The 26,848-nt window shown below is 33.5% G+C and overlaps 1 protein-coding gene across 1 annotated transcript in view; it reads right to left on the bottom strand.

Moving 5' to 3' along the window:
• The window catches only part of LOC118204848 (uncharacterized), a 34,302-nt gene extending 7,833 nt beyond the window's left edge, over nt 1-26,469 (bottom strand). Inside the window, exons 1-5 of the mRNA XM_035377143.2 lie at nt 26,338-26,469; nt 15,851-16,022; nt 15,196-15,352; nt 5,804-6,205; nt 4,722-4,828 (exon numbers count right to left, since the gene is read on the bottom strand). Of these exons, the coding sequence (XP_035233034.2) occupies nt 4,722-4,828; nt 5,804-6,205; nt 15,196-15,352; nt 15,851-16,012 (828 nt within the window). The 5' untranslated portion in view covers nt 16,013-16,022; nt 26,338-26,469. The remainder of the gene's footprint in view (nt 1-4,721; nt 4,829-5,803; nt 6,206-15,195; nt 15,353-15,850; nt 16,023-26,337) is intronic.
• Nucleotides 26,470-26,848: the final 379 nt, after the last annotated feature.

The following is a 26,848-nucleotide window of genomic DNA, read 5'->3' as shown; positions in this document are numbered from 1 at the left end:
AAATACCAAAAATAACATCACGTGTTAAATCAACAGTTCTACATATACAGCAACCGAAATGCAAGACCATATTGTAGAAATTTCACAATAAAAAATATATCATCATGAAGATGGTTTATGAAGACAACACATCTAAACCATCTTTAATTTCAATACAGACATTCAGAAAGTCATCCTAGAAAAATATCCGTTATGGCTTATGTAATAATTAACATAATTTTTAAAAACATATTTATAAGAATACACACACAAAAAAAATTAATTTGCATAGAATCCCAACATTATGTTTCACTAGAGCTGAGTGTCTGAAAATTCAGATTACCCAGGAAAGGAAATACAGCAAAACTGTGTTTAAGTTACTAGAACAGAGCAATTAATACCTTTTTTGCCCAGGAATGGAAACACAGCAAAACAATGCTTAACTAACTAATGCACAGCAATTTTAAACACCTTTTTTCTGGGAGGAGGGAACAGCAGGGGTACTCAAAAATCATGCTCATTTTCATAAAAAGTGAAAAAAAAAACCCTTAATTTGGTAAACATTACTCACTTATTTTTAAAATATGTTTTACATAAGCTTAAAACTTCTCTTTTAAACTTTGTATCCTTCATTTAAACTGCATACACTAAAAGATGTGCATTTGTAATTATCATAAAGTAAAATTTTTGTTATAATTATATTGTAAGCTGTGTTTAAAGTTCCTAAGATGCAAAACATACAATTCTAAAATTAAAATATTGGGTCATCTGGAAAGTTTTGGAGTTTTCCAAATTGAAGTGCAATTTCTTTTACTTGTTTTGCTACTCCTGATAAGGAGTGACACCTTAATCAATACAGATGTTTAAGTCTTAACGTTTTTGCAGACGATTCAGCGCCACTTACCTAATGCACATGCGCTTCTAATTAATTCAGTTCTCACTTCGCGGCAAGGCAAAAATACATAAAATTCAAAATATTTTCATTAAAATTTTATAGCTATAGAAAAACATAAAACACTAAATAGTTTAAAAAATAAAAAACACAATTTTTGCAATTAAAATTACAGTTTCTATATAAAAATAAGCTAATAACTTAAATGATTCCATAATGAATTAAGCATAATTTAATTCACAATAATAAAAGAAGACGTTACTTTGTTGTTGAGAAGCTTAGTTTCTCTAGATTGCAACAAATCCACTATTCTGGTAAGTTTTAAATGTAAACGAACATGGACAGCATACTAATCAGAAATTAGGCTTAGTCGCACTTAAAAAACTTTTAAATTGTTGGTAATTCCACAATTATTGCATATAGGTTAACTAAAGGCATAAAAACCTTAACCGGAAGATAAGAACAACCTAATTCAATCAGTTTTAAAGCAAAAAATGCACAATTTACAAATATATAAGAATAAAGTAACTGAGATCACTAAGCTGAGTAACAGAGTGGATATAAATATACATATATTTATGCACTTTTGGTGCGGCCGATTGCAACCAAAATACAAGGTGCACATCAACATGTTATAGCAGTCCTATATACAAAATTTCAATGTTCTGAGGTTACTCGTTTTTGAGCTAGATACATATGTATGTACGCACAGACGCCACGATAAATTCTCTTTAGAATTCATTTTAAATCAGTTTTATAATTTTTTTTGGGGGGAAGATTCCTTTATTCTGTCCTTACGTACAGATATCATGCAAAAACATCGTTAAATTGCATTCGATAGCAGTGAAAATGGATAATTTTGTTGAAATATAATGGCTGAAATATTTCATGATTACAATACTTCCTTTTTATTTCGTACGAGGAAGTAAAAAGGAAAACATGCTAGTCAGACTGCTCATAAAATTTGTCCTGTACATGGACAAAATACTGTTTCTGATGACACAGTTTAAATATGATTTGAGATTTTTAAGTATGAAAATCTTAACCTAAAAGACAGTGGTTGCTCTGGAGAACAATCCTCTGTAAAGGAGGACCTATTAATACGAGGGTTGGAACTTTAATAGTGGCAACACAGCTGAAAAAACGCTACGCAACAAAACCAAAGAATATCGCGTATACCACATGTGAACTACCTCTCAGCAAAAAGACTCGTCCTGCCTACGTCACGCGCATGCGGAGTGACGCGAAGAACAGATCCTTGTATTAGCTCATGGTCTAAAGTAAGTGTTGTCAGGATGTTTTCAAAACAAGAACAACGATGTTGGATAAAAATTGAATGTGCCAGAGGTTGTACAGCACGACAGTGTCATCAAGGGCTTCAAGAGGCTTGTGGGGAATCTGCATTGCCTTACAGAACCGTAGCAAGATGGGTGAAAGCATTCAATGAAGGACGCCAAAACGTGGCAGACATGCTGCGGCCAAATTGTCCGAGTGTCAGCGATGCAGACGTGCAAGCTGTTGCCCCACTAATGGACAGTGATCGCCACCAAACGATTCGTCAGCTGGCCGGACAAACAGGATTAGCACATACGAATGTGCTGCACATTCTGAAGGAACACCTGTCCATGAGAAAAATTGCTTCACAATGGGTTCCACATCAATTGACGGAAATGCAGAAATGGCTACAATACGATGCTGCCCGAACCCACCTGGAGCGCTATGAGCGCGAAGGAGATGCTTTTTTATGCCATATCATTACGCTGGATGAGACTTGGGCCCGATTGTACCAGCCAGAACTGAAACGCCAATCAAATGAATGGTGTCATCACGGGTCACCACGACGTTCGAAATTTTGTCAGAACCCCAGCAATGTGAAAGTTATGATGATTCTCGTGTATGACTGTGATGGTGTCATCCTAACGCATACCGTTCTCCCACAGCAGACCGTCACTACGCAGTATTACTGCTCATTTTTGGAGCACAATCTCCGACCAGCTTTGAGAAAAAAATGGCGACACTTTCTGCAGAACGCTCCTCTCATTGCATGACAATGCTCGGCTGCATGCAGCGGAAGCTGTGACTGATTTGTTTAAGCGCTAGGGCTGGGAAGTGCTTTACGATTCACTATACTCCCCAGATCTAAGCCCTTGTGACTATGACTTAATTCCTAAGATGAAGGAACCACTTCGTGGCACTCGCTTCCAAACTGTTCCTGAGATTCTTGCGGCAGTAGACTGGTCCATTCAAACTATCAACAAAACAGGCGCTGCTACAGGTATTTTGCGACTTCCACATCGTTGGAAATGGGTTGTACACAATGCTGGCGACTATATTGAAGGACTGTAAAACATGGTGACATGAATAACTTTTGTATTCCTTGTAAATAAATAGCTGCCACTATTAAAGTTCCAACCCTCGTATTAAAAGGAAATAAATCTCAAAATCCACATTACAGAATTCAAAAACAATCATACAGATTAAATATTTCAAAATTTCGAAGTACGGTACATGATCATTTGAAGAAAACTATGTATGTAAGCTGTTAAGCAGAATATACTTCCCCAAGTTTTGGTATGTAATTCTGTGCTGAAAAGAAATGAAGAAGCTACTTTAATATAAAAAGTCAAATTGTTCTCTCTTATCATGACAATGTATAGCCTCACATTTTGATGAATGTCAAACAAACTTCTCTCCTTCTTGTCTAAAAGAGTATGGTGAGATGCTTTGTGCCAACATCCCCCCCCCCCGCCAATATTAACCAGACTTAGCTACTTCAAATTTTTGTATCTTCAGGACACTTCAAATCTCTGAACAGCCTCAGGCTCACTTCTTTTGAGACTATCAAAAAACATCTTGACATCTTGATAACTTCTTCATAAATAACTCTAATGACTTTAAAAAAGAAATTTTTTGGCTGCCAGGGAAATAGCAAAAAGGTCACAGAATCAAATGGTTTTTATGTGATTCAATGAAATTTTTCTGCCAATTTGAGATGCTTCATTTGTATTTATAATAAAGCACTGCAAAACTTTTCAGAAGACCCAATACATGAGTCTGTATAAAAAAATTCAGCATACAAAAAGTGAGTGAATGTGGAAAGACTTTAGTTTTAGAAATCATCTTAAGGAACAATGGAAACATCAGTAGTAGTTCTTTGGCAAATTTTCTTAAATGATAAAAACTCACTAAAGATTTGTATTAACAGTTAAACAATATCTTTAACACTTATGATTTTACTTTCATTCATTAAACATTAACATTGACAAGAAGTCAATAAATGGCCCTACTTGAAAATGATCCTACAGATACACAGTGGATTCCACAGTCCAGACTTTAAAAAAAAAGGGGGGGTAAGGAATTATTAGTTTTCAAGCTCACTGATCGAATATAGCTTTTCTCCGATTTTCTGACCATAAAATTTCCTAAACGTAAGGTTTCACTGAACTATTGAACATCTCTAGAACATCACTACATATAGCATTTTACCAACTTATTTCTGCTGTGCTTAATTTCCAAAAATAACAAATTTCAAAATGAGCCACACTGATGACACAGAACAGTATTATTCAGCTAAAATTTGGGCAGACATAGGATTTTTTCCGAATGCAATACTTAAAAATTCATATAAGACAAAATTCTAACAGTATTTTTTTTCTAAAAAATTTACCCATGGTTAAAAGTGAATAATTCAAAAGTTAATTAAATAATGTCAGGCAGTTATGAAGCAAAAACAAAGACTTACAGACCTACTATTAAAGGACAGCTTACTTTGAAAATAAAGTTCATAGATATCAAAATATTTTCTAATTTAAATTACATGTAATAGAATCCTCCTTGCTGATTTACTTACCAAACACTTAAAAACAAACATTAACAAATTCTCAGTGATTTCCAATTTTTCTACAAACTGCCAAACTTCACACGCCTTTTCAGTCAGATGAACATGATTAACTGGATCTATAAGAAAATTAATTTCAGGTTATATATGATTCACAAATAATTTAACATTATTTTATGTGATTATTATTTTGATTGTTAATGACAGTTTTAATAAAAAATTGAACATGTTACTATGATTGCTTTCATAAATCATTTTTACGAAAATCCAGTAGAAGATTTTTGTTCAAATGCAAAATAATGCATTGAAAATTAATAAGCTGATTTATCCTTCTTCATGGAAGCACCTTTAATCATTAAAGCTAAAAAAAGTTTCAGGGCTTGCTTAGAACTTAAATCTAATAAACTTTTAAACAATTTAAATTTCTTGATTAGATAATTTGCCATTGCACAGCACTTCAAACCATTTAACCTAGAGCAGGGGTTCTCAACCGGTGGTATGCAAGAGAAAAATAGGTGGTATTCAAAGAAGCAAAGTATTTTTAACTATTAAATTCAAAAATTAAAACCCCAACATGCTGATTTTTTTCTTAACACTCTTAAAATTTATGCGAACTATGTTCAGGAGTGATGGTGGTAGTAGTACTTTGCAGTGGTGGTACTAAAGGTTTTCAGTTTTTGTTTAAATGGTACAGGTTAGTCAAAAAATTGAGAACTGCTGACCTAGAGCAATTAGCTTTCCTAACAGAGAATATCTGATTATGCTCCTGACAAAACTTCAAAAATTCCATACAGCTAATTTTGTTGCAAATCAATCTGGGAATACTAATACCAGATGTTTCAGTCACTACTCATCCATCGATAAATGAAAACATTTAAAATTTTCAGTGTTCTAAATATTTACATGATTTAAATGTCTATGCAGATTTCAAGTTGTTTGATAATCTCTTAAAATAATCACAGTATATTTTTATGAGTAGGATAACTTTACTCAACTACTCGGACTTGCTTTTCATCACTTTTCTCATACATCACTCATAAATGACTTAAAAAGAGAAAGAGGTATGAGAAGAAACAAAAAGGAAATTTTCTTACCTGCTATAGATTTCAAACTTGTTATGTTTTCAAGATCACTTGAAAGATCATTGCAAAGGGCATTAAAATAAGCATCATCCAAAGGACATAATGATTCAAACTGCAAACTTTCTAAATCCATCGGCAAGTCATCTGCAGCCTTAATTTCAGTATCATCACAGAAGTCTTCAGAAGTCACATCATCTTCAAAAGTCTCTTCAACGATGTCAGATAATCCACCGAAATAATGGTCATGGACAACAGAAGATAACACTGAATTTTTGTGACTGAGAAATTTATATTCAATCGGTGTTTCAGGCGATTTCGCAGAATCATAGCCAGAATCAATGGATAATGGAGAACATATATTAGCATCTTCAACTTTCTTCAGCTTAGTTCCAGTTTTTCTTTTTTTCCGTAGTTCTGAAAATGGGAAACATTTTTATTTAAAAAACAATTTTACTACATTTATTTACTTCAGCTTTTTATATCAGAAGGTAAAAGTTTTACATTACTCATTTAGAACTTTTATCTGCTACATTTAACAGGGTCTGCTAATTTTAATTCTTTCATTACAGATATCAAAATTTATTCTGCCCATATTCCAATGTTTCAGAATTTCTTCAAAATATCTTCCCTCTCAGAAGAGCAGAGAAGTCGCTGAACTTAAATTCAATTCCAGATGAGCCGACTGGTTGCCTGTGCATTTTCATGTTTCTACCCCCCCCCATATAACATCATTACAAGGCAGTTTCCCTTACAGTATCCTCCACAAAGTCATTTCTCCCTTTAGGCAGATAGTCCCAACATGCTTTACCATAATCAAATAAACCAAATCAAATGTTCCCTCTCAGAATCTTTTGTTTCTATTCTCACCACAAAAATCAGACAGTTCATTTGTCATATGTAAAAAGGTATGCTAGGATTTTAACCTAAACTCTGCAGGATTGTACATCTCCCAGAAATCACCCACCTCATCAAGCTCTCAACCAACTTGAGAACACTTCGATGACTCAGACGCTCAGTATTTGTTTGCAACTACATGACCCAGATAGAAGTAGAAAATACTCTAGTAGTGACGATTTTTAATTTCATTTTTATTTTGAGTAATTTCAACCCTGCTCTATACTGAATCAAGGCAGTTATGATAAGTTCACCACTACTTGAAACTGATACGTTTCTAACACATTTGAACTCGGCAAATTATAATTTAGACTTGGTTCTGTTGGCCAGCAAAAAGGCCTACACTGGAACATAATTGAGCACAGTTGCTTTGGCCACTATTAGAAAACGATTTCCAAAAATGCACTGGTTGCATGTGTACACTGATGGTTCTGCTATAGGTGCTAATAGTAATGCTGGTGCAGGGGTTTACTCTCAGCACTTTAGCAGGACTGTTGGTGCAAACAGTACAAACTATGATGCTGAAGTAGCTGCTGCCTAACTTGTTTTGACTGAAGTCAGTAAAAGAGATGATCAGAGCATTGTGATATTTATTGATTTACAGAGCATTATTAAAGTATTTTCTTTATTCATACTTTCAAACAATGGGTCTGTTCTAAATTGTCAGATTGTTATGATAAACTCTCTAATAAGTAATTGTTGCAATGTTATTCTGCAGTGGATCCCAAATCATTGTGGAATCACAGGTTACTGAATCTGTCCTTTCTCAACCCAATCCTATTGTTTACTATCACAGTGCTAAGAGAATCACTGAAGCAAAATGTGCAGCCTATCTTCGAGAGAAGAAAGAGAACTCAGCGAAGGAGAATATTTGTGGTTCCCTAATGGGGAATCCCATTCCTTGAGACGTACCTTAAGTCCTCTTGATGCCGTGAACTTCAGATTAAAAACTGGACATGACTACATCATGAAACACCTACACAGATTTAGTTTAGCAGACTCTACATCTTGCCCATTATGCGATATTGACAACATGTACGGTTTGGACACTTGTTCTGGACTTGATGACATGGCAATGGCTAATGCTGTTAAAATTTATTGTACTTTTTTTAATGTTCTTGAATTGTATAGGGCTGCTCGTCACAGACTAATGGCAGTCATGCCTAGCTGTGGCGTAGGATAAAAAAAGGTTTTCATAGTGATGATGCAATTGCAAGTTTTACATGGTTCGTACACATTTCTGCACACAGAAATTAAGTACTTTTAAGGACCATTAATGAAAAAAATCTGATTTGTACACCCCGACTTCCTTGTAAGAAATATTAAAAATTATATACATTTTTCCTGAATTTCATTAGTCATATATTTCTCATTCAATTAATTCAGTTCTCACTTCGTGCCAAGGCAAACATACATAAAAACTCAAAATATCTACGAGGGTTGGGGCAAAAGTCATGGCAACTATTTTTTTCTTGTAGACATGTGAACAGATCAGAAAACATATATGTGTCATGTGGAAGTTCTGCAGGCATAGTGTGTATGCAGAAAAACAGATGGCTCTGTGATAGCTGGCTGTGTGGTAGTGAGGGCACTGAAATCAGTCAGTTGGTGAGTGTCATGCAAGATGGAAATAACCAGTGTTGAGCAGGGCGCTTACATCAAAATAGTCGTTCTCTGAGGGAGAAATGCGATGGAATGTCACAGTGAATTAGTAGAAGCCCTTGGGAATAATGCCCTACCATATCGTACAGTAGCACGGAGGGTAAGAAAGTTTCAGCAAGGACGTGAGTGAACCAGTGATGAGCAACGTTTGGGACGACCGGTGAGTGTGCCGTCATCAAGCACCTCATGGATGAAGACAGATGATGGACATTACTGGAGTTAGAGAGGGCAAGTGGCATCGAGAAACGCACCGTCCACAGGATATTGCGTAATGAGCGACAGCTACACAAAATTGCTTCGCGATGGGTACCGCATGTACTGAAGGAAGTTCAAAGGTGGGTGTACTATGTGCTCCGACCACTTTGCACGCTGGCAATAGGACAGCGATCAATTCTTTTCATGAATAGTTGCCATCGATGAATTTTGGGCCAGGGCATACAAACCAGAACTGAATTGTCAGTCCACAGAGTGGCGACATCCTGGATCACCAAGGCAGCAGAGGGTCCATCAGAATCCTTTCCCAGTCAAATTAATGGTGATTGTCGCGTATGACATCAGAGGTGTCACTGTTTACCACTTTGTTCCTCATGGCAGAACAGTGACCGCACAGTACTACAGGGACTCATGTCAACTTTATGTGTATTGTGTTATTCTTTTGCACGGTGAAGGCCATATTGCCCTGTATACTACCGTAATAAATTTGTGTGTTACGATATTTCAGTGCTATTCATTGTCCACACATGTAGTTAAGACCTTGTCCTTTCATCTGTATATGTCACATTTTCCAACCAGACTGGTATCTTCAAGAAAAAAAATAGTTGCCATGACTTTTGCCCCAACCTATGTATATTAAAAATTGAAAGATATGGAAAAACATAAAACACCAAATACAGTTAAAAGAACTTTTTAAAAAAAAATTTAAAAATTTGATTTAAATCATGTCAAAGAGGGAGTACATCAAGATGAAATACTACATTTAGTAAGGAATTATAAGCCGAATAAAATAAAAACATCTGTCCTGAAGATGAGGATAGTGCTGACAGATCAACTTCAGTTCGTTGTGCGCCGCGACATTGTAACCCAGTTAATATACTTAAAGGTTCCAATAAGCCACTAAAGCACCAGAGAAAATTAGACCATTAAAACCAGCATTAGAAATTTGTCTCGATACACAAACCAATGTTCTCACTAGTTTCTGTGTGCTTTATCTCCTAACTTGTTAGCCTCTCCACAATCTACCTATGAGTGTTCACTTGATCTGGCAAAAGTTAAATAGTTCAAACTCACCCACCATCCAACAATCATGAAGCAAATTATCGCTGTGTCTGAATGTAACTATAAAGACAAAGGTTTAAATAAGCTTCTTGTTTAAAAATAACTTAGAACATAAAGGCAAGTTGTGATGCTAACAAAATTAATTTCAGCTTGTGATGTTGTAATTAAACCAGAACAGTCAAATTCAAACTAAAAATGTGGACTAGTCATTAAAGACTATACAATTTAATTTTAATTTAAGCTGGCTCAGTAACTCTATCGTCATAACAAATTCAAATGTTTGAAATAATAATGCAAAGACGAATAATTACAAATTATCAGAGCCAGCAGGAACTACAGCAGCGAGCAAACGGAGGTCAGAGACACACTGTCCTTTCACTCCAAAAACCTCAATTTAAAAACTGTGTAAGTGATTTGCATTCTAGGAGGAAATAGATATGGGAAATTATAGTAGAGACTGAAATTATAAATAACTGGGTAATTTGCATAATAATAACTGTACATTTATTTAAAAAAATAATTTTTCTCTTTATGTATTTGGTTTCTTTCTTCAACATGTTTCCTTTCATTTTAGAATTTTTGGATTTAATTAACAACTTCTGTTACTCTAAAGAAGCTAAATGCATTTAAAATGTATAGAAAAAACTGCTGATTATATTTCTTTAGTAATATGAACATTCAGATGAAATACATACGGTAAGGGACGATTACAGAGCTCATGTGGCAGAATTTTTAGAATTTAGTGACACAGAATTTAGAAGGGCCACAAGGCAGCAGAATTTAGGATCCATAGAGATTGCATCAGGTGGAAAAATACCTAGTGCCAACCCTGTGAATGATGCATTAAGACATATTAGATGAAACTTTTACATTGTCAGTTTCCAACTTCTTTATTAATAAAAAAATTCCTTTCTATAATGCCTGTCCATGTGATAAGATTAGAAGCATTTCTGATATTTCCCATGATTCTGTCTAGAGAAAAGTAGAGAAAATAAGTAGAGGAAATAAAGATAAACATGTTAAGAAAAAAATTCTAGTATCAGAAGTAAAACATTCCCTACCAATTCTGTAACAGCAAAAAGCCAGAAATATTTTTGAAAAAAAAAAAAAAAAAAAAATAATAATCAGAGGAGAAAAGTGTAAAATTAATTTTGTAGAGAAAACTAATGCATATTCTGAGAATTCTGATTATTTCGAGACATTTACATGGGGGAAAACTTACCATTAAAAAAGAATACATTTTTAATTAATTACATAGCTATTTTGCTTTTGCTAAGAACAGTTTCATAAATTGTGCTTTACAGAATTATATCTTGTTTATTTTTCAGATTCAAAATATTGAATAAGTGGTGGCCGAAATGGAGCTTTATAATATGACAGACAAAAATTAAAATGTTTTATTTTAATGTTATGTTTTAAATATAATTTTAATACATTACCATTATTTTAATGAAATTTTACAATGTTTTAAACAAATCATAGAAAAATTCCCAGCTCAGAAACTTGAGTATCCCAACATTTATATTAGAAATAAGAACAAATTATAACCCATTCAAAAGATAACCATATTTTTCTGTGAATCGCCAAAAATATATTCCTCCAAAATGCTAATTCACACTCAAAATGGCAGTGGTAAAAACAGAAATTTCAGATGATTTCACTTAAGGACCTTCTGTTGATTTTGACCAAAATTAAGGACTTTTAAGATCCAAAAAGAGATTCCCCCCCCCAAAAAATGGATTTTTAGGGACCATACGAACACTGTTTCATGAGCATTGTCTATCTCTGGTTAGCATTTTCAATAATGATTTCATCAAACTGATTGATCAACTGATCAAACTTTGGAATTTATTACCTATGAAGAAAAATCTCAGATAACAATAGTCTTACCATGTTGCTGGTAGAACAAAATCTCTAACTTCATGAATTTAAATGAAACAGGTTGAGGAACTTATTCTGTCCCAAAGCTTATTCTATATCTCTGGTTTCAAGATTTTAAACAAATACTTAGAAGCAAACAAACAAACACTTAGAAGAACAATACTTTATTTAAACAAACACTTAAAAGAAGAGCTTAATTAGGTATTCATGCATTAACACAACCACCTTACTAGAAGTTGCCAAATTTTCCAAATATGCTAAACTCAGTTTAGAAGAACAAATACTTAAAAGAAGAGCTTAATTAGGTATTTACGTATTAACAAAATTACCTTATTAGAATTCGCCAAATTTTCCGAATGCATTAAAACTCAGGCAACTATGTGTGAAGTGTCTGGTGTGCAAATATAGAAAAATAACACTTCTCTGACTCCTATGGAACCAATATTTTATTCCTTACGATGTTATAGATTCTTATTCATAAGATTTATTTACATTTTACATGCACGTAGCATCGCGTGACAAAAACTCGAAGTTTGTTTACTTCGTTCTTCGCGGAGACTAGAAGGTGTTGCCATTCCACTTTACACTTTAAATTTCATTAGAAACTTGACGGAACTGAAGCGACACTACAATGTGCATAACCATTTTTCTGGCAATCACACTCATATTTCCGAATGCATTAAACTCAGGCAACCATGTGCATAACCATTTTTCTGTCTTTCAGTCAATGCAATCTTTCAGTCATGCAAAGCCACCATTTTTGTATGCTTTACTTACTGCTGTATTCCAAGTTCTTATTATAAGCAAATTAGATTTTTTCCCCCTAAAATTTTGTTTTAAAATACGAGCTTGTGAAATTTGCCAAAAATGGAAAAAGCTGTGGTAAAATTTCTATGGTAATACAGAATTTTACTGACAATTTTCTAGAGGGAACAATGAGGAAATACGTTTCCTCAATAGCCACAGTTGCTGAGGATTTCACAAAGTACCCGCAATTCTCTGGTGTTTCCTTAATCTTTTCACGATGGCGGGCCTTTGTTTAAGACGCTCGTCCAGAACAGAAGGGAATCGAAGGCAGTCACCGCACTGGAAGGGGGTTTTGAATCGCTAAGCCTAATTTTAGAAAAAAAAAAAAAAAAAAAATCACAAAAAAAAGTTTCCGTTCTAGCAATGTAATTTTGGGTAAAATTTTAGATTATTACTTGAGCTCTTATATATGTTAAAATTAGAATTTAATAACCTTTTTTTTTTCTTTATTTTACATGAAAATATATTTAAAAATGTTCTTATAAAATAATTTTTAGAAGCTCTATTCAATTTATTCCAAAGTTTTAATTTAGAAGATTCATTAATAAAGTTTAAAACTAATAAAACAAAAACATAAAGACTATTTACAGTAAGAAGTAACAAAATTTTAAATGAAGACTGAGTGTGGTAAATCTCATAACACGGAAAAACACAAAGTCCTACACTACATGTTCCACAAGCATAATATGTATGCTGCTTTTTTCTTTGTTTTAGCACGGTTTGTGAACACACATGCACCTTCTTTGTTTTTTTTTTTTTTTTTTTTTTCAAAGTGTAGAAAAATGCCTACCAGATAATCGGATAGATGATAGTACAGATCTGACAGCAAACTGCTTTTCTTCTCGATAATTTCCGTCGTTCTCAAATATTTGTTCAATCGGTTTCATTTTAAATTGAAGAAACGACGTTTTAATTCTGTGTTTATTGTTAAAAAGAATGTTGGAGTTCAATATTGTTATATCCATCAGCCCAAAAACAATTTTTTGTACCATTTAACAGATTTTCAAAAACATGAATAGTGTGTCATTACTGCATCTCCGATGTGTACACCATGCATGATTTTGTTATAATCTATAATACAATTAGGTTTTAAAATGTCTTCTTCAGTAATTCTATCTTTTTTGCCAGATTTAGCCATTTCTGGTCCATGTATGTAATAGCATAAAAATGTTTTTCTTTAAAGGCAATGATTTTCATATTATTTTGCTGCATTACTTCCAATTTACCTGTTTTTAATTTTTTTCCTGGAAAGTTTTTAGGCATTCTTTTTAGTGTTTTTAATACTGTTCCACAAACATTCATTTTTACAAAAAGCAAATATTCTGCAAGTGATGGGAAACTGAAGAAGCGATCCAAATATAAATTATACCCTTTCTCACATAAGTCGCTCATCAATGTCTTCAACTACTCTTCCTCCATAAGACCCATCGCTGCTTAACATTTCTGAGTCCTTTCCGCAGTAAATTACAAAATTCCATGCATAAATGGTAACTGATTCACATAACTTACATATTTTTATTTTGTAATGGGATCTTTTGGATGGAACGTTCTGTTGAAAGCCAAGACGTCCTTTCCAAGCAGAAAAGGATTCATCTATGCAAATATTTTCCTCGGGTATGTAGTTTTTTTTAATTTTTTTAAATATTTTCTATGATTAATCCTAGTTTTCCCAACTTTTTAGTCTTGGCAAAATGCACAAATTTTAGAATATTAAGGAACGTATCTCTGTTGAAAAACAGAGTAGCAAATACTTAACTTATAGAGAAATACATTTTCAAATTAGGCTTCTTGATAATGCCCATAAGTATTATTATCACTGCAAAAAATGCTTTTATATTCTCATTATTTACATCTGAAAATTTGGATGACTTAGAAGTTGACGGAGCATTTTTTGAGCGTTTTGAGCAAAATTTTGTTTCTTCAGCAATCAAATTTAGTAGAACATCATTAAAGAAAAATATTTAAAAAATCAGTTTCAGGCACTTGCTAAGCTCTGTCCCTGACAAATTGTCTTTATCAGAATCACTAAAAGTGTCACTTTCTAACTTAGAAAATGATCCTTTTACCTTTTCATTTCTATGGAATCGTGAAATGTACCAAGATCCTGGTATTAATGTGGAAGTAACTTTAATTTATATACCCAAAAACTGATCGCTGATCCTAACGGATATAAAGGAATAATAATACTCAATTAAACTTGTGAACAAACCTAAGTTCTGATAAACTGCATTTTGAACTTGCTTCCATGCACAAAATGAATGGAAATAAATTCGAAATGTAATTTATCAGAATTTTACCGCCTAACTGAAAGAAACAATCAATTTATCAGAATTCTACTGCCTAACTGAAAGAAACAATATCATTCACAGCAAAAGAATTTGGATCTCCAGAGGAAACTACACCTGTGTCTTATTGTGCCCCATTTTGCACCAGTGTTTTCTTTAATGAATTAGTCAAATATAGGTTTCTCTTTTAAGTCTAGTTAAGACTTAATAATTTTTATAGCCTTTCATTAACCACAAGATTCTGCTAACTTTATAAATGGAAAACCAAATCATTCAATCACAATCCAAGAATTTATATGCAGCAAACAGCTAAATACAATAAGCGAAAATTTCTCATCCTAATTTCACAAAATTAATTTTGAAATTTGAACTGGTGTGTCTGAAGGAATCAGACAAATTTTGAACTAATTTTCAGTACCACTTCATGCTACTCAGGTGAACCTACTTTTGTAACTATGTATAAATGAGCTCCAAATAACTTCTGATCAAACAGGAACATAATAATAATACAAACATTCTCACCAACTGAGAAAAAGACATTTCTATTTGAAAACACAATAAAATTTTAACATACTACATACAGGAATATGCAAAACTTACCTTCCAATTCTTCAATACTGGCAAACCTGTAGATCAGTTTACTTTCATCAACACATATTATGTAATCTGATTTTTTTAATCCTCGTTTGAAGGCTCTCATAGCACGAGAGTAATCTTCTAGCCCTCTGTAAGTGCGGCCTTTCAACATATCCCAGTCCTAAAACACACAAATGCATGTAATCATCCATCTTATAATACAAATTTTTAAAACTGTAATTTTAATTAATTTAGCAGCAGCAAAACATTACAAATTCAGAGTAGGTAATTTCTTTGCTTTATGATGCATATTCATAGTTGAAATTTTAGAAATCACAGTCATAACTAACAAATACTGATATATCTTTTCCTTTTTCTCTCTCTTCATTTAACTGATTTATTTATTTTTTATTTTTAAACTATTATACAAGAAATATGAAATAGAACTAATACTCCATTAATAAAAAATTTTACCATACACAATTACTATTAAAACACAACATAATTAATATTTTAATTTATCATCTTTTGTTTCCTATGACATTTTAATAACATATTGATACACACATATGAACAAAAATAGTCTCAAAATAATAATAAAATCTTTTAGGCAATACAAAAAGTTATGATAATTATAATAATAATAATGTAGCTATAACCAAAGAAAATCAATACTTACCATTAGTAACTTTTGGTCAGATATGCTTAAATTTTTTTTTTTCCGCGGAAAAGTCAATTGAAATGTCATCAAAAGAATATCAACATACACAAGATTTTTATATTTTGCCCCCTCCAAGGCATCATGCAAAAAAGGTTTTAAATCAGAACCACTTCGTCCCATTATCAGAAATCTAGGTAAAGAAAATATCAAACATTAAATTATTATTATTAGTGGATACAATAATAACTTACACACCACAGAATGTAATGAAATTTTGAATAAGGGGTTTACACTTATTAAACTGGAAGTTTGAAAATAACATATATTGCTGGGGTGAACCAAGCAAACAAATAAATTACAAAACAAAGTCCAAAATCCAGAACTAATGAGATTTCAGCAATTTTCAAATTCAGGAATTTACCACAATTTAAATTATCAGTTTAATCTAGTAAGATGACACATAGACATGACAATATTAGGATTTCACTTACTACTGTTTAGGCTAGATAGAAAACTGCTAACCCTTCCAATCACTCAAGGGCCAAAGTTGAGTAATCTGCGACCAACATCAATCAAGGTACTGTTATTAGCCGGAGTGCGATTCTCTACTCAGCAAGTGTTTGCAAGTGACATGCTAAAATCTCGCATAGTCGGAAAAAAAATAACATGTACATCATGCCTGCTTCCTGCTGTCAAGCATTTTGTTCTGCATTCCAAGATTTTGTAAAGAAAGTTTTTTTCTGAGGGGGGGGATGCTGGTGGTTTAGATCATTTCAAATACTTCACCAACAGATTTCAGACTTTGTTCTGTACTTTTCAATGCTAGAAAATACGGAAATATTTCTTCAACTTGATTTTCGAAGAGACAGTACAGGGTGTGAGTCAGAAGTTTCAAGACTGGTTCATTTCCGAGTAGGGAAGCGCATGGGGACCGGTTCCGTCGGGTGGGAGTAGTAGCGGGGTGGTCTCAGGGAACGAACTGATGCTGTTGTAGTTGCCTCTGGAACCCTGGAGAGTGCGCATCTTTAGCAGCGTGAGTGCATGTCATTGAGTCGAGAGGCTTTTAAGGAAGAACCCATGTCCCGTGCAATGGTTTTCATGTGGCACAAACATTTCAAAGATAATCGCGGGAATGTTGAAGACAACGACTGCTCTGGGAGGCCATCATTACGCCGAACGTATCAAAATGTGGAAAGAGTGCGGGAACTTTTAAACAATGACCATTGTCTTAGTATTAGATTAATTGCCGATGAACTGGGACTCAGTCAGAGGTGTGGAGGATTGTGACGGAGAACTTGATGATGCAAAAAGTGTGTGCCAAAAGTTTTGTCGGTGGATCAGAAGGAACGGTGCATGACTGTTTGTCAGGAAATGCTCCAATGGTTCGATGTTGATCCAAACCTTCTGGAGAAAGTGGTTACTGGTGATGAGACCTGGGTACGATCCTGAGTCAAAGCTTCAAAGCTCAGAATGGCACACTGCTTTCTCGCTGAAGCCCAAGAAAGCTTGCCTGAGCAAGTCGCATGCAAAGTGCATGCTGATTTTTTTTTTTTTTTTTTTTTTTTTTTTTTTTTTTTTTTTTTTTTTATGGTAAAGGAGTGATTCAGAAGGAGTTTGGTGCTCGTGGATAGACTGTCACAGATGACTTTTACACTGGAGTGCTCTGCTGCTTGAGGGATTGAGTCCGCCACTTCCACTCGGCGATCAAGGGCGATTGGATTCAACAACACGCCCGCTCACACGTCACGAGCCGCCGCCAAAATTTTGGTCAAGTTCAACGTGACAACACTGCCGCAGTCACCCTACAGCCCCGACTTGGCTGCAAGTGACTTTTTCCCCTTCCCCCGAATCAGGACAGGCCTAAAAGGGAAGCAATTCAACTCCATCGATGCCATCCATCAGGCTTTGATGATAGGCCTTGACAGCATGACGCCTGAGGCCTTCCAGAAGGGCTACGAGCAGTGGAAGATGCGCTGGCAGCGCTGTGTTGATGCTAAAGGATCATATTTTGAAGAATTTTATTCCATTGTACTTAAATGTCCAATAAATTTCTAGTTCTGAGGTAAGTCTTGAAACTTTTGAATCACACACTGTATCTTCAAAAAGCTTATAAAACTGCTCTCTTTAAAACACTTAAGAGATATACAGTAAGCAGTATAAATATGGCATATATTATGAAAATACTCTTTCAAGATACTTCTCCTTTATAGTGAAGGTGAGAAAAAAGATTTAGTGAGGTTTCCAACTTAACGAGAAGTAAAAGGTTATCGATTTGCATATGTGTACTGTTTCTGTTCCTTCAGCCAATGAAAATTTTCTTTTTTAAAACAGAAGTGTTTTGTTGTTTATCATTTAATACACTTTCTATTTCCCATTTGCCTTTGATGAAAGAAGACACTATAATTCAAAAAGCAAAAGAACATTTATGGCGATTTATAAAACGATTAAACACACAAAAATAGGGGTCACTTCCCCGCACCTAGTCATAGCATTCATACCCAGATTCAATCGCTGAATTGTGGCTAAAAAAAGTATCTCTTACAAAATTAGTGATACATACTCATTATCTGCCCAACTCCGAAATAAATTCCCATGCAACACACTTTATCACCAAGACAACCAAACCAAAACACTGCAAAAATTTATTTTATGTCATATGCACAGATTTTGGCTTTTCAAATTCAGTGGTCATTTTCCTGATTAATGCTTATAATTTTTAATGTTTGATGAGTTTGTATTTTTACTTTCTTTGTAAGAGTCACAATGGGATTGGAGTTTGCCAGTTAATGAAAAAGAAAATGTTGCATTTCTTCAGAAATATGGTGTTTTGCTTAATAGTAGGGAATGCAAAATTTCGTATTCCACGAAGGTGAACTTTGCAAATGCATTTCTTCAAAAAGATGGTATTTTGCCTAACAGCAGAGAATGCAAAATTTTGCATTTTATGAAGGTGTACTTTGCAAACTATCAAATTTGTGCATCGATGGCAAAACTTGTGCAATGTGGTTTTTTTAAAGTGAAAACAGATTGCTATGCACATGGGAAAAGAACAGCATGTGCAAACCCAAATATGTGCAATTATCCAATTCTTTTTCTAAAGTGGAAATAGATCTCTGTGCACATGGAGAGAATAGCAGAAAAATTAGTGTTTTTTTATGGATGTTTCTAGTATTTTTAATTTTGTTAGCTGCTTGCTGCTTTATGCAAGTCTTACTGGTGACTTTCTAGAAGAGTTGGGCGAATAATCAGAAAATAAGAAATTAACTTTCAAGCATGTTTACAAATGCTGTTGATTTTAAATCATTTACTTAAAAAATTTTAATAAATTTCTAACACAAATTCATCTTAAATTTCTTCACTATGTAGATATCAAGTACAGTATAAAGTCTAAAATCTAGACCATCCAAATACCAAGAATGATCTAATATCCAAACACCTGGACCACTAATCCAGTAAGTTAAAAAATATGTAAATAAACTAAAATAACAAGAAACATTCCCCTCCTTGTTTATAAAGTCAAGCAATGGTAAATATATTACTCAATAAAAGAAAGCAGATGTACCCTAAATGGGATTTTTCTCCCTCCTAACTCTGAGATTCCTTGCATGTCATTTTCAACACCTGCTGGCTAAGAAGTGGTGCTATGGTCAAGAAATAAGAAATCGATTGATACTGATGTGGGGCTAAGATCACACTTTCAACTCTTGAGTTGTGAAAGGGTTAATATATTTCGGACCTAAACAATAAGCCCCAGTGCTGTCAAGTCTACGCGTCATTTTACTAGATTTAAAGTGATGATCCACAAATTTCTGAAATATGGAATCACTGAACTCTCAATGATTCTGGATCTGACATTGAATTGTAAGCTGTCAGACACTGAATGAAATGCCAATATGCATGCTTGAACTGCAGCAACATTTTTTTTTTTTTTTTTTTTTTTTTTGAAAACTTTGAATAATACATTTTCGCACAGTTACATTGATTCTTAATTCAAATTATTTTTATTAAATGCAAGCACTAAAACTAACAGACATTTTAAACCATGGCAAATATTTAATACCATTTTGAAAATTAAAAGACATAAGCATTGCACATAAATATTATAAAACACATAATCCTACCAATAATAACAACATGATACTAAATGATAACCATTTAATTTAGTAGGATGTTGTTGCTATTGGTACACAACATTTAAATTCTACTACAAAAGAATATTTAACAAACAAATTCAAAAAAAACTGAACTCCATTCAATTGTGAAAAACATTAATTTTACTATAATTTAGGATTCTTCAAGACCCTCATCCCTCCCCCAAATAAAACCTATTTTATAAAACCCTTCTTCCTGCAAAATAAATATGTACAGACTAGTCTATTTTCTACACAAGCAACTACAGGAAACACTTTCAAAAGATATAATAATTTTCCTTCATACATTCCTAGCAAAACATAAAACATTTTTCCTGTGCCCTAGCATGATGCTCCTGCTCTCAATGGTAGAACTGTGTCTAAACTACTTCTCAAACTTAATTCAACTGATGACCATTTTTATAAATTAAAATGTTTATGGACCTTGATCGTTATCCCCTCGAAAGCAATTACTTTAGTACATATTTCTACCAATATACTAATATTTTTAACAATTAAGTATATTGATAGAAACATATAAGGAAGTGTTAAGCACAGTTAATATGTATCAAGGCCCATTTTCAAATTTTGCTTACATATGCTGTCCAAAGAAAGAAAATTCCAGATAAATTATAGTAACATTTAATTTGAGCAATGCATTGCATAAAGCTGACTGAATATATTCCTACAATTTAAAATATAAAAAAACCAATTGAAATTTTTTAGACATAAATCTTAAAAAATGTGATTGTAGGCAAAAGTGCCTGTCCTCTTCATCATGTTATTTATTCAGCCTCTGTTTTGTAACCTAAATTATTTTTTGAAATAAAGAAGTTTAATTATTTTTTATATATGAACAATCAGTATGCTATAATCATGATAAAAATTCATTACAGAAGTTTTTTTTTTTTTCCTTTAGCAAATCAATAAAAAAAATTATCTCCCACTTCAAGCCAAGTCCTTGAGATTACTTAACCCACAATTAACTAGTTTATCTATGTCACTGATTATGTACTGTCCCATACAGGGAGATTTACAAACTAATTGGGGGTTCAAATAATACCAAGGTAACGAACTTGACATGAAGTGGAAGACAAATTATTTTTATTGATTTGCTGAATTTACATCTAAAAATTTTCAATAGATTTTTTTATAATTGAATTGTAGAAATATATTTATAGTAATCTTTATCCAATGCACTGTTTAAATTAAACTTTAAATATTAATTTATTTTGATTTTCTTTCTTTTCTTCTGGGACAGCAAGTGTGAGAAAAATTTGAAATGGGTATCAAATAGAATAAAATTGAAAAAACATGTGAACACTGCAATTACTTTATTTTGATAAATGAAATTTACAGTGATACTGTAGTTATCTAATTTTCTATAAGTGTTTTATGTATGCCCTGCTGGTGAGATGTCGAATATCTATGCGGTACTCCATTTCTTGACACACTCATGATAATTTCCTTTGTTAATGATTCGAGCACTTCATTTGCCTAAGTCCTAAGGAAATGGAGGCTTGACCACTTTGTCTTAAACAAACCCTCATAGGAAAAGATCAAAAAGGATTAGATCTGAAGACCTTGGTGGGCAACAAAGCAATGGCATGATCCAGCACGACCCAGCACGACCAGTTCAGCAAAAGGCTGGACTATCATTCATGTACTAATGTACATTTTTATACCAAAGGATGGACTATCATTCACGTACTAATGTACATTTTTAGACCAAAGTGGTGGAGTGCCGTCTGGCTGCAGAATGAAGTCAGGAACCACTTCCTCTAACTGGCAGAACTACTACTTTGATAGTACATCTTGGCAAATGCACGCGTTAATCCATTTTTCAATAAAAAAAGAGAACCAAAATCACAACTGCTGGAAATTGAATTTGAAGAATCATGCTCATGTTTCATTTAACTATGTGGAATTTCCATGTCCCAAAATCATAAATTATGGCATTCCATGTCCCAAAATCATAAATTATGGCAATTAACTTTGCCAGAAATGTGAAAAGAGGCTTCCATCTGTAAACACAAGTCTGTTTGCAAAACTATCTGCCTTTAGCTTATCTTGCAAATTCTCACAGAATGCTTTACGCAACAGTTTGCCGGAGGATTTAAACCCTTGCACCATCTGAAAGGTGCATGCTAGGATTATAGATGTTTCTGTAACACATGCCATACCATTACAAGAGACATGCTGTGTTCAGAACTTGCACGGTGCGTTAATTTTGTGAGACTTCAGAAAAATATTTCACAAATTTTTTCCAACCACCTCAGTTTCGTCTGCTGTTCATCCTGGTATGGTTTTCCTTAGACAAGCAGCTTGTGTCCTGAAACTGCTTCACCCAGTTGTGACAATGTGGTGGTTTGTTACCAGATTTCATGTGAATATGTCTTTGAACTACAATAAATGATGATGATTTGGTTTATAACAAAACACAGTATACTTTCTCCTGCACAAATGGCACTGTTTTGATTAATAGTGCCTGCAGCAGCAATTTTGTAACCGGAAGATATTTTTTGTTGTTGCCATATAAAACCTGTATGATTGCAGTTTTAGGATTAATTTGTTTTGCCTTAATAAATCAATTACAGAATTTGTACAATGTTATTCTTTTTGCCTCATTCAATATGAAACACACTGTATTGAAAACAGATGTCGTTATTATTGTTACATATGAGGCATTTTTGGTTACAACCAAGCAACAGCACCTGTCAAGGGAGATAGTTCATACAGGTAATCAAACAAGTCCAGAGCAAACCAGTTCAAACCGTGGTGTCATTGACGTCACAAGTTTTGACTCTTGCCTCCATCAAAACTTTATGTAATGTAAATGTATGTCTTCTTTGTTAATTGTAATGCTAAATATAATTTTTGTTGTGATAACAGTCTCCGTTTATGCTTAAATACAATTTTTGTTGTGATAACAGTCTCCATTTATTACTTTCGTGGAGTCTCAACATTTCCAGCTAAAACGGGTGACTTTAGCTAACGAACACACTGCCAGCAATGGAGTTTCACCGATGTCAAACAACAGGCATCTGTGCCATTTCAAAAAATTTGGAGCATGGACACTAAATGCATTGTTCAACATATCTTCTCAGTTATTTATGGCAATTGCAATATATTTATTGTATTTCCAAGTCGTGCATAGCCTTCTTAAGAGTGCCAATCTGATTGTGATTTGAAATGTTCCAAGGAGTTCGCCATCAGTGACATCATCATTCACCTACTCAACATTCGTGATCAGTGTGCTACAGCAGCGATTTTCAAGACACGTACTATGGCCGTGATTTCCTATAATTGTGCTACAGAAATGCTTTTCAGTAAATGTGCTTCTTTAGTGCAAAATGATAACATCTGGTGAGCATTTGTATGGCAAAAAAAAAAAAAAAAAGTCATGTTGTGAATACGGTACAAAGTACGTAATCCAGACTCGTCGGGACTTCGTTGATTCTGGATTATAGATCATCAATTTAAATCTGGTAAGATGACATTCAGAAATTATACAATTAAAAATATGAAACCGTAATTTATGAAATAAACAGCAATTATGATCTAAAGGGTATCAAAGTTTACAAAAAAAAAAAGCTTAATATTTATTTGTTTACTTAGTAAACTTTTCTATCGATGTAAGTTGTTTAAGTTGCTTCGCTTTTTGTGCTAATACTTTTTCTTTAATTCTATGAACAGACATTATTTCTTGTTCAGTTACAAAGTTCCACTATTCAAGTCCTGTAATTGCTTTGTCGAGAATACTGACTAACTTGTCAATCGAAATTTTTTCATTTTCAATAACGTTCTCTGTTACTTTCTTCACTATTGGAAGCTCCCATAGGTAAACGCTTTACTCGCTTTACATAAATGCATAGCAGACGCACGCATCAAACGCGCATGCGTAAGTTTGAAGCTTCGAGGTCGGGATTATAGATCATTCCGGATAATGGACGTCTGGATTAGAGATTTTGTACTGTACTTCTCTCAAATAGTCCTTTTCAAGTAATGCAATGCAACTCAACAAAATATTTGTATTACTGCTGACAAATTCTTAGTTATGTGTACAGTTCCTGACTAAATATTATCTGTTTTCCACTTTGTGTTAAAGTATTAATACTGTATCTTCCTGCTCGATTATTAATGCAGGCAGGTGGGTATTTAAAGAAAAAATTCTTATAAATATGTCTGACTCATTGCAAACAGAATCACGAAAAACATGTGTTGCAGTGAAGCCACCACCATTCTGGAAATATAACCCACCATTGTGGTTTGCGCAAATCAGAGCACAATTTTCTATCACTCACATTAGCAAAAACTCCATAAAATTCAACCACATAGTTGCAACAATTGAGTTTGATATTTTGAATTCAGTGCATGACTTGACCGTTCAGCCTACCGATAGTGATAAATATTCTAAATTAAAAGAGCGGCTCATAGAAATATATTCTGAAAGTGAATCCACAAAAATATTGTATATACCTTATTACAAGGACCTGACCTTGGTGAAAGAAGCTTCATACTTGCTCACATGGACGAGTGATCTGGCAGAAAACCATTTCAGCAACAACTTGAAATCACTATGGCTTTCTTGCCTTCCTAGTAACAGACAGTTCATTCTTGCTGCCTCCAATGGACAACTAACTCGATTGGCAGCAATGGCTGACAAAATTAACGAGCTGCTTGCTCTAGTATATGCCAATGATGCTAACACTGCATCTACGAATCCATCCCTGAACGCCTATTCTAGGATCACTCGATCCGTCTACAACTTGAGCGAACAATATTGACTAAAAAAAAAAAAACAGTATGGACAGGCATCACAACTTATCAGAGAAAGACATTCTGTAGTCCTCAGTTGGTGGGTGGGTGGGTCCATCTGACTTTACTGAAAGGGAACAAGGCTTCAAACCAATCGCAGTAAAGAAGAGTGACGAAATTTATAGCGCATGCCGGCTGAAGTTCTAGGAATATTCTCCAATTATTTCACTAACTCTACCGCTGCATTTGTAGTTCGAAAAAAATCGCACAAAACAGTATTATGACCAACACGCAGCAGAATATGCTGTTGTGTTATGTGAAGGAAAATCGCATTTCTCAAGGGTAAAATTAACGCAGGAATTTAGGGCTAAGAAATAAAGAATGATGTGGGATACCATGAAAGCAACTGTAAATAGATAAGAGTAAATGAATTAAGCTTACTTCAAATCTTTTTAGAAATAAACAATTTTAATCATTTATGTTTATAATATGATTAATTTGCATTACCAATTAATCATATGTGGCACTTTTTACAAGAGTAAGAGGAATTGGATTTTTGTCAATTTTAAATAGGTACTTTTTTAAATGAAAATATGTACACATCGACCTATTTTCACTTAAAAGGTCAAAGAAAATTGACAAAAGTCCAATTCCTCTTACTCTTGTAAAAAGCGCCAAACAAATAAGTGGGCAATTCCGCACTTTACCCCTTAAAAGTACTTACATTATTAATTCAGCACCTCGGATTATTTTAAGCTTATAGAAATAGAATACATATGCCAACAAAAAGTGCAATTATCACACCATGGCTTTACCTCCTCTTGACAATGCCAGTCCAAAGTTAATTATACAGCCTTTTTCATTTTTAATAATTTATACCCCTACATTTTATATTATCGGTTTTTTATTTTTACTTCATTTTGCAAGAATTCTTTTGATTCCATTTTTAATTTTACAAAATTTTTTCTGATTCCATTCATAATTTGTAGTATCATGAATTTGCTCAAAATGTTTTACAGGTTACTTGTTTTTCTTTTGCTCGATTAGTTTTAATTTTAACCTAATCTTTATTTATAAATTACATCTTAGCAGCACTATGCGTAGAAAATGTTTTTTAAGTCCTCATTACGTATTTTTTTGAACGAAGTGTATATATACATAGACGTATTAATCCCCATATTTAATTTTCGTTTTGTACCAATACTGTTGCAGTTCAACATGTAAATCTGATGATAACGTTCTGCACAGTATAAAATTGCATAGCAAAATTAATTCATTCAAGGTGTGGTCATCATTAGATAATTATGAAAGAACAAAACAATGTCAACTTAATTTATTAACTTACCAAACGTAAAGAAATACATATTACTGATTTGCTAATTTCATCTATATGTACAAAACATCCTTCCTCAAAGGAAAAACTATAGAAAGCAATTGCCCAATTATGCTTGAAATTATATACGTAAAATTTTCTAATTCAAGCAAATTTAAAAACCGATTTATAAATAAATGTTATAACCTATCTTAAGTAAATGCAACAAATTCTATACAATTTAACAGCAAAATGAAAATACAAATATAATTCAAAGGGAAAATCCCGTTCAAGAAAGCACTTACTATCACGTCCCATACACAGCACAGCACACACCATTCTGATGTAACACTACGTATCGCAATCTAAACAATCATGTTACGGGGGGGGGCAGACGAAATTTGTTTCACTTTGCAAATTCAATGCTGCCACTTCCAGAAAATTAATTACTTCAGTTGTGGAACGATGTTTGATACCACCTGGGTGCCTAGGCTAACTCTTTACCCCAAATCGAACATAGTTGAAAGTTTCGAAATATTTTACAAAGTAACTTATTTGAGAAGTAGTAATTTCTTTTAAATTTAAATGTGCGTATCTGGATAATCCTTTGTGCTTCTGGTTTTCAAGAAGCTGTTCGACATTCGAGAATAAAATACAATCTGTGTGTGTGTGTATCACTGTCTTTTATGGCAAAGTCTATCAATTTCAGTCTATCAATTGAAATTCCTTTGCTGTTCCATTAATTTCAATGTCAAAATACTTTGGTGCTTGGCGTTTGGCAACATAAAGCCCAAGATAAATTGGTTGCAAAGATGA

This window comes from Stegodyphus dumicola, chromosome 4, assembly GCF_044657685.1.
Source record: "Stegodyphus dumicola isolate Sdum_Otavi_A_Nest chromosome 4, ASM4465768v1".
Lineage (NCBI taxonomy): Eukaryota > Metazoa > Arthropoda > Arachnida > Araneae > Eresidae > Stegodyphus > Stegodyphus dumicola.
Note: the sequence above shows the minus strand (reverse complement) of the source record. Positions and strands in the feature narration are given on the sequence as shown.